General features: G+C 43.4%; 1 protein-coding gene and 2 long non-coding RNA genes across 9 annotated transcripts in view; 2 read left to right on the top strand and 1 right to left on the bottom strand.

The window, feature by feature from the left end:
- Positions 1–13,372, top strand: part of Gm31982 — a 25,996-nt gene extending 12,624 nt beyond the window's left edge. For both annotated transcript variants that reach the window (XR_865203.2, XR_373223.3), the window contains exons 2-4: positions 7,904–7,955; positions 8,765–8,850; positions 13,160–13,372. This is a non-coding gene — a long non-coding RNA (predicted gene, 31982). The remainder of the gene's footprint in view (positions 1–7,903; positions 7,956–8,764; positions 8,851–13,159) is intronic.
- Positions 11,152–14,112, bottom strand: Gm46085. The gene is made up of 3 exons (XR_001778833.2): positions 13,694–14,112; positions 13,120–13,264; positions 11,152–12,820 (listed from the first exon to the last, which is right to left on the bottom strand). It is a non-coding gene; the product is annotated as a predicted gene, 46085 (long non-coding RNA).
- The window catches only part of Jph1 (junctophilin 1), a 155,819-nt gene continuing 155,122 nt past the window's right edge, over positions 14,023–14,719 (top strand). For 3 of the 6 annotated variants that reach the window (XR_001785237.2, XM_011238399.3, XM_011238397.3), the window contains exon 1: positions 14,023–14,719. Coding sequence is in view for 5 of the 6 variants with exons in the window: in XM_011238399.3 (XP_011236701.1) it covers positions 14,341–14,719 (379 nt within the window). In the remaining variant the exon portion in view is untranslated. The other 3 variants (XM_011238398.3, XM_011238396.3, NM_020604.2) reach the window with 2 other exon arrangements.

The raw sequence follows: 14,719 nt of genomic DNA, 5'->3' as shown, positions 1-14,719 counted from the left end.
TGATCTTTGACAAATGAGCTAAAGCCATCCAGTGGAAAAATACAGCATTTTTAACAAATGATGTTGGTTCAACTAGTGGTCAGCATGTAGAAAAATGCAAATTGACACATGCTTATCACCTTGTACAAAGCTCAAGTCCAAGTGGACCAAAGACCTCCACATAAAACCAGAAACACTGAAACTGAGAATGTGGGGAAGAGCTTTGAACACATGGGCACAGGGGAAAATTTCCTGAACAGAACACTGATGGCTTAGTCTCTAAGATCAAAAATAGACAAATGGGATCTCATGAAATTGCAAACCTTCTGTAAGGCAAAGGGCATTGTCAATAGGACCAGATGGCAACCAACCGATTGGGAAAAGATCTTTTCTAATCCTCCATCTGATAGAGGGCTAATATCCAATATACACAAAGAACTCAAGAAGTTAGACTCCAGAAAATCAAATAACCCTATTAAATATAGGGTACACTCCACATAAAACCAGAGACAGTGAAACTTATAGAGGAGAAAGTAGGGAAAAGCCTCAAAGATATGGGCACAGGGGAAAAATTCCTGAATAGAACAGCAATGGCTTGTGCTGTAAGATCAAGAATTGACAAATGGGACCTCATAAAATTGCAAAGCTTCTGTAAGGCAAAAGATATCGTCAATAAGACAAAAAGGCCATCAATAGATTGGGAAAGGATCTTTACCAATCCTAAACCAGATAGGGGACTAATATCCAATATATATAAAGAACTCAAAAAGGTGGACTCCAGAAAATTAAATAACCCCATTAAAAAATGGGGCTCAGAGCTAAACAAAAAAATTCTCACCTGAGGAATACCGAATGGCTGAGAAGCACTTGAAAAATTGTTCAGCATCCATCCTTAATCATCAGGGAAATGGAAATCAAAACAACCCTGAGATTCCATCTCACACCAGTCAGAATGGCTAAGATCAAAAACTCAGGTGACAGCAGATGCTGGAGAGGATGTAGAGAAAGAGGAACACTTCTCCATTGTTGGTGGGATTGCAAGCTTATACAACCACTCTGGAAATCAGTCTGGCGGTTTCTCAGAAAATCTGACATAGTACAACCAGAGGATCCCACAATACCTCTCCTGGGCATATATCCAGAAGATGTTCCAACTGGTAAGAAGGACACATGTTCCACTATGTTCATAGCAGCCTTATTTATAATAGCCAGAAGCTGAAAAGAACCCAGATGTCCCTCAACAGAGGAATGGATACAGAAAATGTGATACATTTACACAATGGAGTACTACTCAGCTATTAAAAAGAATGAATTTATGAAATTCCTAGGCAAATGGATGAACCTGGAGGGCATCATCCTGAGTGAGGTAACCCAATCACAAAAGAACTCACATGATATGAACTCACAGATAAGTGGATATTAGCCCAGAAACTTAGAATACCCAAGATACAAGTTGCAAAACACCTGAAACTCAAGAAGAACGAAGACCAAAGTGTGGACACTTTGCCCCTTCTTAGAATTGGGAACAAAACACCCATGAAAGGAGTTATAGAGACAGTTTGGAGCTGAGACAAAAGGGTGGACCATCTAGAGACTGCTACACCCGGGGACCCATCCCATAATCAGCCTCCAAACGCTGACACCATTGCATATGCTAGCAAGATTTTGCTGAAAGGACCCTGATATAGCTGTCTCTTGTGAGGCTATGCCGGTGCCTGGCAAACAGAAGTGGATACTCACAGTCAACTATTGGATGGAACAAAGGGCCCCCAATGGAGGAACTAGAGAAAGTACCCAAGGAGCTAAAGGGGTCTGCAACCCTATCGGTGGAACAACAATATGAACTAACCAGTACCCCCAGGAGCTCATGTCTCTGGCTGCATATGTAGCAGAAGATGGCCTAATTGGCCATCAGTGGAAAGAGAGGCCCATTGGTCTTGCAAACTTTATATGCCTCAGTACAGGGGAACGCCAGCGCCAAGACGTGGGAGTAAATTTGAAATGTAAGTGAAGAAAATACCTAATTTAAAAACATTTGGAAATAAAAAATAAGAATAAATTAAAATGAGGTACAAAGCTAAACAAACAATTTTCAACTGAGGAATATCAAATGGCAGAGAAGCAACTAAAGAAATGTTCAACATTCTTAGTCATCAGTGAAATGCAATTCAACACAACCGTGAGATTCCACTTCACATCAGTCCAGATAGCTAAAATAAAAAATTCAGGTGCCAGCAGATGCTGGCGAGGATGTGGACAAAGAGGAACACTCCTCTATTGCTGGTAGGATTGTAAGATGGTACAACCACTCTGGAAATCAGTTTGGCAATTCCTGAGAAAATTGGACAGAGTACTACCTGAGGACCCAGCTATACCACTCCTGGGCATTTACCCAGAAAATGTCCCAACTTGTAATAAGGACACATGCTCCACTATGTTCATAGCAGCCTTATTTATAATAGCTAGGAGCTGTAAAGACTGCAGATGTCCTTCAACAGAGGAATGAATACAGACAATGTGATATATTTACATAATGGAGGACTACTTAGCTATTGAAATGATGAATTCATGAAATTCTTAGGCAAATGGATATAACTAGAAAATATTATCCTGAGTAAGGTAACCCAATTGCAAAAGAACACACATAGTATGGACTCACTGATAAGTGAATATTAGCCCAAAATCTCCTAATAACCAAGATACAATTCACAAACCACATGAAAGTCAACCAAGTGTGCGTGCTTTGTCCTTCTTAGGAGAATAATGTACTCACAGGAGCAAATATGGAGATAAAGTATAGAGGGGAGACTGAAGGAAAGGCTACCCATAGACTGTCTCACCTGGGAATTCATCCCATATACAGTTACCAAACACAAACATTATTGTGGATTCCAAGAAGTGCATGCTGAAAGGAGCCTGATATGGCTGTCTCCTGAGAGGCCCTATCAGAGCCTTACAAATACAGAGATGGATGCTCTCAGCCAACCATTGGAGCACTGGGTACCCAATAGAGGAGTTAGAGAAAGGATGGAAGGAGTTGAAGGGGTTTGCAACTCCACAGGAAGAACAGCAATATTAACAAACTAAGCCATCAACAAAGGAGTACACATGGCTCCAGCTACATACATTGCAGAGGATGGCCTTGTCATGCATCAATGATAGGAGAGGTCATCAGTCCTATGAAGGCTCCATAGATGCCCCAGTTTAGGGGAACTGTGGGTGGGGATGTGGAAGTGGGTGGGTGGTAGAGGAACACCCTCATAGAAGCAGGGGAAGGGAGGATGTGATAGGGTGTTTCCGGGAGGAAGGGAAACCAGGAAAGGGGATAACATTTGAAATGTAAATAAAGAAAATATCCACTAAAAAAAAAAAATCATGAGGTATCTCACCTCAGGCCTCCAAGAAGCAGACATCAGGGCAGAATTAGAGATACAACTAATTTACCAGCAGGAACATAGGTTAAGCATAATGGCCAAAGAGAGCAGAAGTAAGTGAGGAAGACCTTACATCCTGATGCATATTAAAGGAAGAACTATATAGAGGAGTCTCAGGATGCAGTGGTCCTAATAAAGTTTGAAATAGACCAAGGGAACACGGAAACTATCACACATTAAGAAGGTCTGTGTTGGAATGGAATGGCCAAACCCCCTTATATCCCACTGTTCTCAGTGGATGGCTGGCTACAGCTTTGGGGGTATATATACTTCTCACCAAAGCTTGGAAAAGGGGACTCAATGGGACAGCAGCAGGCCCTGACTCTTCAGTTGCTCTTGAAGTCAAAATGGTTTTCATCTCCTTCCTCCTTAGCTACCACATTAATAGGTACTGATCTAGTGGTTTCCAGAGTTAGACCCTTGGAAGCCTTACCCTTCTCCAATTAGGGTTGCTTCATGTATGTACTTATATTTACAAAGGACCCAAAGCACCCTAATGAGCCACCTAGGTTCTCCCATATTCTTCTCTGTCCTCCTTATATAAATGTCCCTTCCTACTCTTAAGGATGGACTATCCCAGTATGGTGACAGTTCCTTCATCAGCTGACCTGAGGGCCTAAGGCAATGGGGATTTCCCGGCAGCAGCCACCTTCTGAAGTTCAACAGTATTCTTCATTTGTCCTCTTGTAACAATGCTTCCCCTTTGAGGAGCTCAAAGTTGCAGGGCTACAAAGTAATTCAGTGGTAGATTGTGTGCTTATCATGTGTTAGAATAATACTGAAAAACTCACTTAATCTGATAGTAAGAAGAATACTGCTGCTTCTAACTCTTAGTTCTCAGGTTTACATGTTGTTCCCATTAAGGGTGACCCCAAAGAGTAGTCTGATTTAGTGCACATACTCTATCAAAGAGGACATGGTACCTCTGCATATTATTGCTATCAAGCTGAACTTTAGCCATGAGTTCAGAAAACTGTTCCATCATTGACTCTTTATAGATAATATAGGTTATGTGATACTGCAGTATATGATAAAACCAGTAGATTCCACAATCGTGGATCATTCTAGAACCTCCTTCACTATCCAGTGGTCCCAGTTGAACATGTATGAAATTCTATGCCTGTGGGTTAGCCATTCTGTAAGCCCCTGTAGAATGTTGAGCAGAAGTCAGACTTACACCTAGAATAATTGTCTATCCCAATCAGAATGAAGTCATTCCTGCTTGTAGACTGGAAGCAACCAGATAAGTCAATATAACACGAAGTAGGTGATCTGATCCCAGGGAGAGAGTCTCTGTAGCTGGAAAACTGAATAGAGAGAGTCATTAGTAGCTAAGCTGACCTTGACTGACTGGGACTGCTAAGTTCACAGGCTCCTTGTTTCAGATCTCTCATAGTACATAAAGAAAGTGAACATTAACTGTCCTGGCCCTAAAGTCTTCTTGGGATTTCAACTGCTGTCAAATGTAGAACATCAGCCTTAGGAAAAAACAACTGCAGCAAATTAATCTCTTCAGAGTGTTCACACCCACATATCTATCATTTATCCACATATCCTGGCCATAAACTCCATGATACCATTTTCTCCTTCAAGGTTGCTAACAACATGGCCAGGCTGTTGGCCACTTTTCAAAAAAAAATACATGTATTTGGACATTGTATTATTTCTCCATTCACATAAAACATACAGTGAGATCCACTGCTATCCCAGCTCAGTCTACTGGATCATTATCTGTCTAGATTTTCATGCTGTAATACATTTCTGTTCATTTTCAGCTTCTCACATATACCAAGCCTATCTGTCCATCAACTAAATGCAGCCTTTATTCTTTCTTACCTCACAGTATAAGTCCTAATCTAAGCACAAGAAAAGCTGGAGAAAGCACACAAGAACAACCCATAATGGAACATAGAGGTCTGGAAAATTGATCTTGCCCACTTCTTGTGTCCTTTGGTCCTCTCAGCATAATACAGTTTTACTATATGATACTTAGATTGCTTTGAGTCTGTACAACTTTTTCATGGTAGGTTCAACAAGACCGAAATCATGATGGAAATTTCTGGAAGAATGGTACTAGGTTCTATGGTCAAATGTCCATTCTCTATTAAGTCTAAATAACTTACTAAGAGCTGTTTTTTACAAGATATGTATTTTTCTATTGCAGATGATCTGGCCTTGCTTTAGATCCCTACCCATCTACACTATGATAGACAGGGGCTTGCCACTGTGTCTATGTATGTTTTAACACTATCAGTATGACCAACACCTTTAAATTTGAGTGAGCAAGTAACCTAAGAGGCAGAACAGCTTAAATCACAGGCTGAGCCCCAGGTTGCCTCTGGCAAGATCCTGTCCTTCCTGAGTCCTCTCAAAGCTATACAGTTTCTGCCATATCACTTTCCACTAAAGTAGGAGTTGGTTCTAAGTGTGAATTCAAAGTTCAAGAGGCTTGCTTGGTGCTCAGCATGATCTGTGTTAAGGGATACCAAATGCACCAAGTTCCTTTCTTTGTCAGAGGGATGTTGTGGGCAGAGCATGGCCTTGATATAAGCACTACAAGCGTATCAAGGGTCATGGCAGGTGGAGGCTGCCTGCTAGTATGCTCTTCACTGTAGGTTCTCTTGAAGGGACATCTAAGCAATGAGCCACCAAGGCTATGTCACAGATAGTTCTGAAGTCTGCCTGAGCTTTAAAAAGTAATCTAAAACAAAAATAAGCAAAAAACAAAAACAAAAAACCCCCAGCAATTTAAAGCATTTGCCAGGGATAACAAAAGTGCTAAAGCCTGATGAAGGTGAGTAGAAATGTAGGCTTTCTATCTGCCTGAAGAGCCCTATGTGGGCTTTGTGGTATACATGCTGAGGAGACAGATGGGGCCATAACACTTGAAGATAAAACAGCCCCTTGTCACTTGGCTGGAGGAAAGTCTTCTCTATGCTTGCCCATTGTTCAAATCTCATCACAATGCTCTTAGAGCTATTCATTCTTCATTTATAATTTACATTTCTTTTACTCCCTAGTAATTGATTTTCTTTCCTTCCCTTCAGTACTGAGTCATTTAGCTTACTCCTAAGTTGTACTTTCCATAATATTGTATGCCTCCCTTCTTTAGCCAGCTGCTTTATAAAAAGGTTATTACATCAATTTTCACTAATTTTAGTCTTAATGCCAACACTCCTAAATATACTTATCTAGTCCCTTATCATCCCTAGTTTGTGGTATTTCAAATTGGAAGCTGCCTTTCATGGGAACTAGCTTTGTGACTGTACTGGCTAGTTTTGTGTCAACTTGATACAGGCTGGACTTATCACTCCAGAAGAGAAAGGAGCTTCAGTTGGGAAAATGCCTCCACGAGATCCAGCTGTAAGCCATTTTCTCAATTAGTGATCAAGTGGGGAGGTCCCCTTGTGGTTGGTGCCATCTCTGGGCTAGTAGTCTTGGTTCTATAAGAGAGCAGGCTGAGCAAGCCAGGGGAAGCAAACCAGTAAGTAATATCCCTCCATGGCCTCTGCATCAGCTCTTGCTTCCTGCCCTGCTTGAGTTCCAGTCCTGACTTTCTTTGGTGATGAATAGCAGTGTGGAAATGTAAGCTGAATAAACCCTTTCCTCCCCAACTGCTTCTTGGTCATGATGTTTGTGCAGGAATAGAAACCCTGACTAAGACAGTGACTCTACATGCTGTATGTGAAAGATTAAGGCAAGGTAGGTCTTACTCTCTCTGAGACCAGGCAACCCCTTTTCCAGCAGGTCTCTTTCCTTACCATCTCAGACACATAGCCTTCTCATTCCTTGGTAGTGTGTCTGAATTTCAGGAGTTCATTCCACTGCAGTGTCTGGAAGGATGAACTTTGCTATAAGACTCTCCAAAACAAGTTCAACTACAACAGTCTACAAGATCACTCAGTTCTCTGAAATCTTAGAATGTGTGGCTGTTGGTGGCTTCTTGTAGCTCTTTCCTGTATGTTCTTATATTATTTTTCTTTGTATCTCCCGTATCTTCAGAGATATTTCCCAGTGACCTTACAATTCAAGTCTGAGCCAACTCTAAGGCAAATAGCACAGATGCTCATACACATGCATACATTTTATCCTCGGATTCAGGTCTTTTAACTACTTGTTTGCTTTTTTTAGAGGCAGGGTAGCCCTGTACTGTTCTGGCCAGCTCACAGCTTACTATGTAAATTTCTGCCCTTGTCATTTCCATAAGATTCAACAGTTGTTTTTATGTGACAATCAGACTGTTTCTAAATTAACCTCTCCTGCAGAACAGCTTTGTTGTACCAGCCAACAAGTGTCCAGGATGTCCTGGAGCTTACAGAAACCCTCTAGTCTCTGTATCTGGAGTGTCTTTGTTACAGGTGTGAACCATCATACCCAGCTGCTTCTGGTCTTCAGGATAGACCTGAGATTCACTCTGCATCTTCTAGCTTTCTACCCTTAGTAAGAGTGTTGTTAATTACCTTTCCTTTCATTAACTTTTTCATTCCTAGATCACTGCTGAAAGTCACTGTAAGCTTTGCTTTTGGACACAGATGCTATTAGGTAAGTGTCAGTGTAGTTTACCCCTTTAGGAAGAACAGGCAGAGGGCCCCAGGGACAAGTCATGGGAAGAAACAAAAGCACTGCCCTTGAGATTTACATGTGGCTCAGCTGGTGTTTTTACATAGGAACTAAGACTGTTTCTAAATTATTAGACTTAGCCTCCAGGGCAGGACTGCTAGATAGTAATCAACAAGCATCCAGGAACCACACTAAAATTCTGGTACCATGATGTTTATAGGTTGGAACACCAAAAGCAGCCTAAAACTAAGGAGAACAGTAGTAAAATAGGGAATGACCTAGCTAAAGAGGTGGGAGAGGAAAGTGGAGAGACACAAGAAAGATGGGTTTCACCAAAAACAAGGAGATGAGGTCTTACAACTACCAAGTTTGTAGCTCTTACTTGCAGAATAGGAGATAAAGACAAGGTCATTTCATCTATGAAGCAAAAGGTTCTCAGCTGCTGGCTAGTTAACATTTCAATAAACTAGTGGGGTCACATTATAGAAATCAAGTGTTATGAGAATCAGAGATGGGAAGATAAAGATTGAACTATGATGCACCCCAAGAAAGTCTGAGGTTTTGAGAATAGGCACAGAACTTGAAGAGGAAGGGAAAACAAACAAACAAGATACAGAGGACACCAGAGAATCTAGTCTGGCTAGGAGGAAGAAACTAGGGCACGTGGTGGGAATGAATGACTGATGCCTTAGAGGGGAAAAAGAATCTCTTTTCTCTGTGTCTGGGAGATGGGGTTCGAGGAGTAATTAGGCCCCCAAGGGGAATAATGGCCTTTCCTCTTTCCTTCCCAGTACCATGAGGTAACAGGTCTCCTCCATCACATTTCCCTCTCCTCCCATGCACTACCTCACTACAGGCACAAAGGCAAAAGAGCCAGGTAAGTGTGGCCCAAATCTAACAGAAAGCTAATACAGATACTAACTTTTAAAGACACGTCACCTTTAAAGGTTTTTTGTTCAAGTGAGGAGTGTTATGACTGAGAGGGGCTGGAGGACAGTGACATACAAATGGAGCTGGCCAGGAATAGATCTACCACCTGGCCTAGGAGCTGTGCAAAAGGCTCACAACCACAATCTGTGGTAGCAATAATTAAATGGTGTGATAGTGTCCACAAGGGGCTTCCAAGAACAAGGGATAGAAAATGGTGGCTCAGGATGGAAGATGCACAGACAAATGTATCAGAGGCTAAAGTGGAATTTTCTGGTTTCTCTAACAACTTAGTTTTATCATGTGATGTTTTTCTGGAAACTGTCTTACGAGATGATATTTTGTGGAAGCAGACATGTGAGGGGATGTTTTGCTGAGAACAGACACATGGTGTTTTTCTGGAGGCTGTCTTGTGAGAGGACATATGTTTTACTGAAACAGACACAGAGGGCACATGATGTTTTAGAAAGAAAATAAATATAATCCCACAATGAGACACTCTTGCATTGGTTCGCCTTTCAACGTTTTGCTGGTCTTCACTGATCTTCACTTGTTGTGACTTGATAGAGAGAAACATGTCAAGGAACTTCCTCGTGGTATTCCAGCTGCTTCTTGCCACGTCCACTGACTTGCTGATTAGGCAGAGCCTCGAGGTTTCTTCTGGATCAAGCTGCTACTGATTCATGTTTGATGTTTGCCATTGGACTGGTCTGTTGCTACTGATTTGTGTTTGATGTTTTGGGCTGGACAGTTGATATCCTGACAATGAATGGCAATGTCCCCAAGAACTAACTACTACTAAGCAGGCCCATGATCCTCTTTTCCTGTAAACCTTCTTCTATCCTTCCCTCATGGGCTAGAAGGGAGATGGAAGTGTTTAAGAACCTTTATTAAAGTAGTTTTTGAAAAATCAAAGCTTACAAGAAGCTACTGTGAAAAAGCAACTGAATGCCAGCAGCAGTGAGGTGGAAATGATTACAAAGGCTACTAGGTAGACAGGACTCAAGAAGTGGAACCTTTGATAAGAGCCCCTGGTTTCTTAGGGGACAGTGGAAAAGATGAAGGAATGTTGTCACTGAGTAAAACAGTTCCAGTTATCAGAACTGGCCTATACCTAGGTTAATGTTGTGTCTGAGGAAGTGAAAGTCATGATACTGCAGAACGTAAGAGATACTCAGATGCTAGGATGATACTGTACAAGACAATGGCAGGGGACAGCACACAGATGAGGAGTTGTGGAATAGCTACTTTTCCTTTTAGAACACAAGGCAGTGACCTAAAGATGCTGACAAGAGTAGGCCTCTGAAGGCATGAGTGAATAATTTGAGTCTCAAAAGGAAGCACTATTGAAAATGAGAAAAAAAAATTTATTTACTGACTTTCAGTACCGAGTGCCTACTGTGTCCTGGTGTGTATTTCTGTGTTTTGTTTGCAGTGCAGGGATCTAAACCCAGAGCCTCATGTATCTTAGGCAAGCACACTACCCCTAAGCTACCTCAGTTTTGGTGTATTTGCATGAATTAGGGATCTTCCACTCCAACATGAGTAAATCATAACCAACTCCTCTAATTAACTATAATTTGTTCTTCAAATTCTACACAGTGGCATTATAAATCATTTAGCCAAACAAGAAATAAAACTCATCTCTACCACCCCTCCTTACTTCACACCCAGGTTGTTTCCTTCCACCTGAGGTCTTTCAAAGTACTCTCCAATAAAAACAGTATTAAAAGACTGAAGACACGTTGTTGGCACAAAGCTATAATCCACACACTTGTGGGAGGATGGTAAGGCAGGAGAATTTAATGATCCAGGCCAAGACACTCAACTCACCAATATCCTTCTTCAAAGAAAAAATAAAGAAGGGCTGGGGATATATTCAGAAGTAGAGTGCTTACCTAGCATACACCAAGCCCTGGGTTCAATCAGTAGTACAGAAAAATGAGATTTAAAAAGCTTACTGGTGTGCAGTAATTACACTAAACAAACAATTTGAAGAACACTGACTTTGGTATTCTTCTGATTTCATGCTATCTAAAAAGCTTAGATCTCTAATTTTTCAAAATTAATTAAATTTAAAATTTACTTAAATTTCATGAACACTTATCACAAATGAATCATTTGGATTTCTTTACAAATCAAGCTAATAATGTTCATTTTGAATTATGTGATTCACTTTAATTCTATATATGTCTTTATGCTCTTAATTCATGTTCCTGAAACAATAAACACTCATACTTCAGCCTTTTTGTCATCTATAAACTTTTTATTAAAACTCTCAGTAATTCTAATAGAATCATATCACTAAAAAATAACATCATTAAATTGTAAGCAAAACATCCTTACCAACATATGAACTGGACATACACTGCACCAGCTTACTGTTTATTATAAAAAATGTTTTAGAAGAGAAACTAGTAATGGCTGGGTTTTGTGTACAAAGGAAAAGAAGCTGCTAATTGTTGGCCCCTGGGCTTTACTGACCTCCCCCATTCCACCTGTCACACCAACATTCACATTCTCTTCTTACTAATCCAGTCTTAAAGCTAAATTCAACTCCCCCTTATCCAGGGCAAAGGTTCAGAGAGAGAGGGAACATAAGGACATTACTAACCCTGACTCTGAAATTACAACAGTATTCCACTGCCAGGATCTACTTGCTCTGCACCTCTTGCTCTGCCCTCTGCTCTCCTAGCATGGCCACCAAACCTCAATCTTTACGTTTATATACACGGCTATGGGATGAGGAGGCATCTCTTTGTGGTAGCATGAGGTAAATAGAAATATGGGCTCATGCTCTTCATTGGTTGAAAAACTGTTCAGGAGCCAGTAAAAGTTCATTACTAACTTTCTCCCGTAGGAGTCAGTCGCAGTTAGGCTAGAATTAAGTTTTGTTGAAATTAAACAGCTCGTATTTACTGCACGGTTCTCAATTTTACTTAAGGTTCTTTCTAAGGAAGGTTAGGCAGAAGAGCTGTGTGTTATCCTACACAAACCTCCATACCCCGCCCAGATGGTAAATGCAGACTTTACCATTACTTTCCCTGTACCATGAATGACTAGGTAGCTTTTGCAGAAGCCAGAAAATTGTGATGTCTAGTGTACTCCTTGAAAGCCCTCAGTTTTAGAGAATTGGGGAGGAAGACAAATACTTCAAGGGAAAAAAAAAAAAAAAAAAAACTCTTAAAGAACACTGGGATCCTAACACTAGAAGTAGGTCCCAAAACAAAACCCAACAAAAAGACAAAGCACAAGTGCTGCCTCTGGGAAGAACACCACTTGAAAGACAAAGAAAAGAAATATCAGTTTGAGCAGCTCTTCTTTTCCTATCGGACCAAACCCTCAGAACAAGTGGGACTTGATGCTGTGTGAGCCCCCAATGCCAGTGTTTCCTGTGACTGAGAAAAAGAGTTGTGGCTCAGCTGCAAAGCCCTGGGTCCTCATTTTCCCAGTGGCCTAAATCAATCCCCAGTGCAGAAAGGGATGCTGAGCAAGATGCCTGATTACTTCAGGCCACTAGGGTAAGCACTATTCCTGGCACTTCACAAGCAGTGCCATGGGCGAGGGGTTCTAATTCTTTTTGGTGATTTGGCTCAGTGTAAACAGAGTTGGGGTTTTGGGGGTTTTCTGTTGGTTTTGTTTTGTCTTCGTTTTTCCTTTCTGTCATTTACACAGATAAGCAGGAAAGGACAGCTCCAGTTCTGAGAGAAGGAATTATGCTCAGGAAAGAATCCTTTTCTCTTGCTCTCCTTTTGACAGTTGTCCTTTAGGGTTTTTATCTGATTATCAGCCACCTAGTGAGAGGCCCAAGTGCTCACCTGTTTTGTCCTCTCAGCCTGGGGAACAGCAGGAATGCACAATCTGAGAGTCCTTCTGAGACCCTGGCTTGTGACCTGGGGAAAAGACTTCCTCCACTGGCACTGTGAAGGCAAGGAGAGATCAATGCCACTCCTAAAAGAGGCTGTAGTATGTGATTCAACTATCCTGTTAGCAATTCTTGACTTTACGGGTACTACCATCGAAATACACCAAGTCTTTCCCCAACACAGAAAGGGGAGGGTATTTCCATTGAGAAAATGGAGATAAAGTTTAGAGGAGGTATCTGAAGTGAGTTCAACAAGGCAGTGAGTGCTGCTGCAGGAGAGTGCATCAGCTGACACCTGTCCTGTGTTTAGAAGTTCATGGCTTCTTTGTTACATTAGCAGAGTGCTTTACTTACCATATTTCTCCTTGAAAACTGTGTTTTCTTTTCTAAACAGTGGGCGACAGTGGAGAGGTCCCAGGTGTGCATTCCAGGCACTCAAGCAATACATACAGACTAAGCCTGTTTGGGTGCACAGCTCCAGGATGTAGCATTTCTAAAGCTGAGAACAGATGAGGGAACAGGCTGGAATGTAAAAGACAATGCCCTGTGTTCCTGCAATGCCAGCTACAAAGCCCATCACTTCTACAAATAAAACCCAAACAACTCATGCCCATGCTCTTTCAAACTGCATTGCCTCTCTTGGAATCTTCATGAAAAGAAATGCAAACACATGTGCCCTGAAATGGGTAGGTGTAAAAGAACATTCTGCACAATTATATCTAGGCTGCCACAGATTTATCACATGCAGACATATATTTGGAGCATATTAATTCATGATGACAGCTGCGCATGACAAATCCAACAGAGCTCAAGTTGGAATGCTGGGGGAAAAAATGCAACTACAAACCCTATGCAGACACACACCACCACCACCACCACCACCACCACCACCACCACCACCACCACCACCACCACCACCACCACCCACCTACACAAGAGTTGTCACTCTATCACACAGGTGGCCTCACTTGTAGAAGACTAAACACAATTGAAAAGCTGGAGGTTCCAGCAGCAAAGAGCAGGTCCCCAGCACAGGCAGCCGCACCTTTATCCGCAGGCTTGACCGTCTCACGTCTCAGAGTACACTGGCCCTCCCAGTCACAGCCCACTCCGCAGACACACACGTGCCCAGAGCTCGCGCGCCAAGCAGCCGGAGGAGAAGCTCGGCTCCGCGGGCTGGGGGCAGGGCCCGGCGGGCGGGCGTGCGGGCGGGCGTGTCATGGGGCCGGGCCTCCGCGCCCAGGGAGGGGACTAGGGGCGGGCGCGGGGCGGTGCCCGGCTCACGTGGGCGGGTGGGAGCAGCTGAAAGTCCGCTCTGGAGACTGGGCTGTCCTCTCGCGCGCGGCGCTGGCCGGGGCGGCGGCGAAGGAGGAGGGAGAGAGGCGGCGGTGGCGACGGCGAAAGAGGAGGGGAAGACGGGGGCGGCGTCGGACTGGAGCCGATCGGCGGTGCGAGCTGCCCGGGGCGCAGTCGTGAGCTCGCCCGACGGGCCCCTACCCCGGAGCTACACCCTGCGGTGCCCAGCTCTGCCCACGTTTGTGCCCCCACGAGGAGCGCGCCGGGGCTGCCCCCCGAATGACGGGCGGAAGGTTCGACTTCGACGATGGCGGCACCTACTGCGGCGGCTGGGAGGAGGGCAAGGCGCACGGGCATGGCATCTGCACGGGGCCCAAGGGCCAGGGCGAGTACTCTGGCTCCTGGTCGCACGGCTTCGAGGTGGTTGGAGTCTACACCTGGCCCAGCGGCAACACCTACCAGGGCTACTGGGCGCAGGGCAAGCGGCACGGGCTGGGGGTGGAGACGAAGGGCAAGTGGATGTACCGGGGGGAGTGGTCACATGGTTTCAAGGGGCGCTACGGGGTCCGGCAGAGCTTGTGCACCCCCGCCCGCTACGAGGGGACCTGGAGTAACGGGCTGCAGGACGGGTACGGCGTGGAGACCTACGGGGATGGAG

Source organism: Mus musculus, chromosome 1 (genome assembly GCF_000001635.26).
Source record: "Mus musculus strain C57BL/6J chromosome 1, GRCm38.p6 C57BL/6J".
Lineage (NCBI taxonomy): Eukaryota > Metazoa > Chordata > Mammalia > Rodentia > Muridae > Mus > Mus musculus.
The sequence above is the reverse complement of the archived record's forward strand: the minus strand, read 5'-3'. Positions and strand labels throughout refer to the sequence as shown.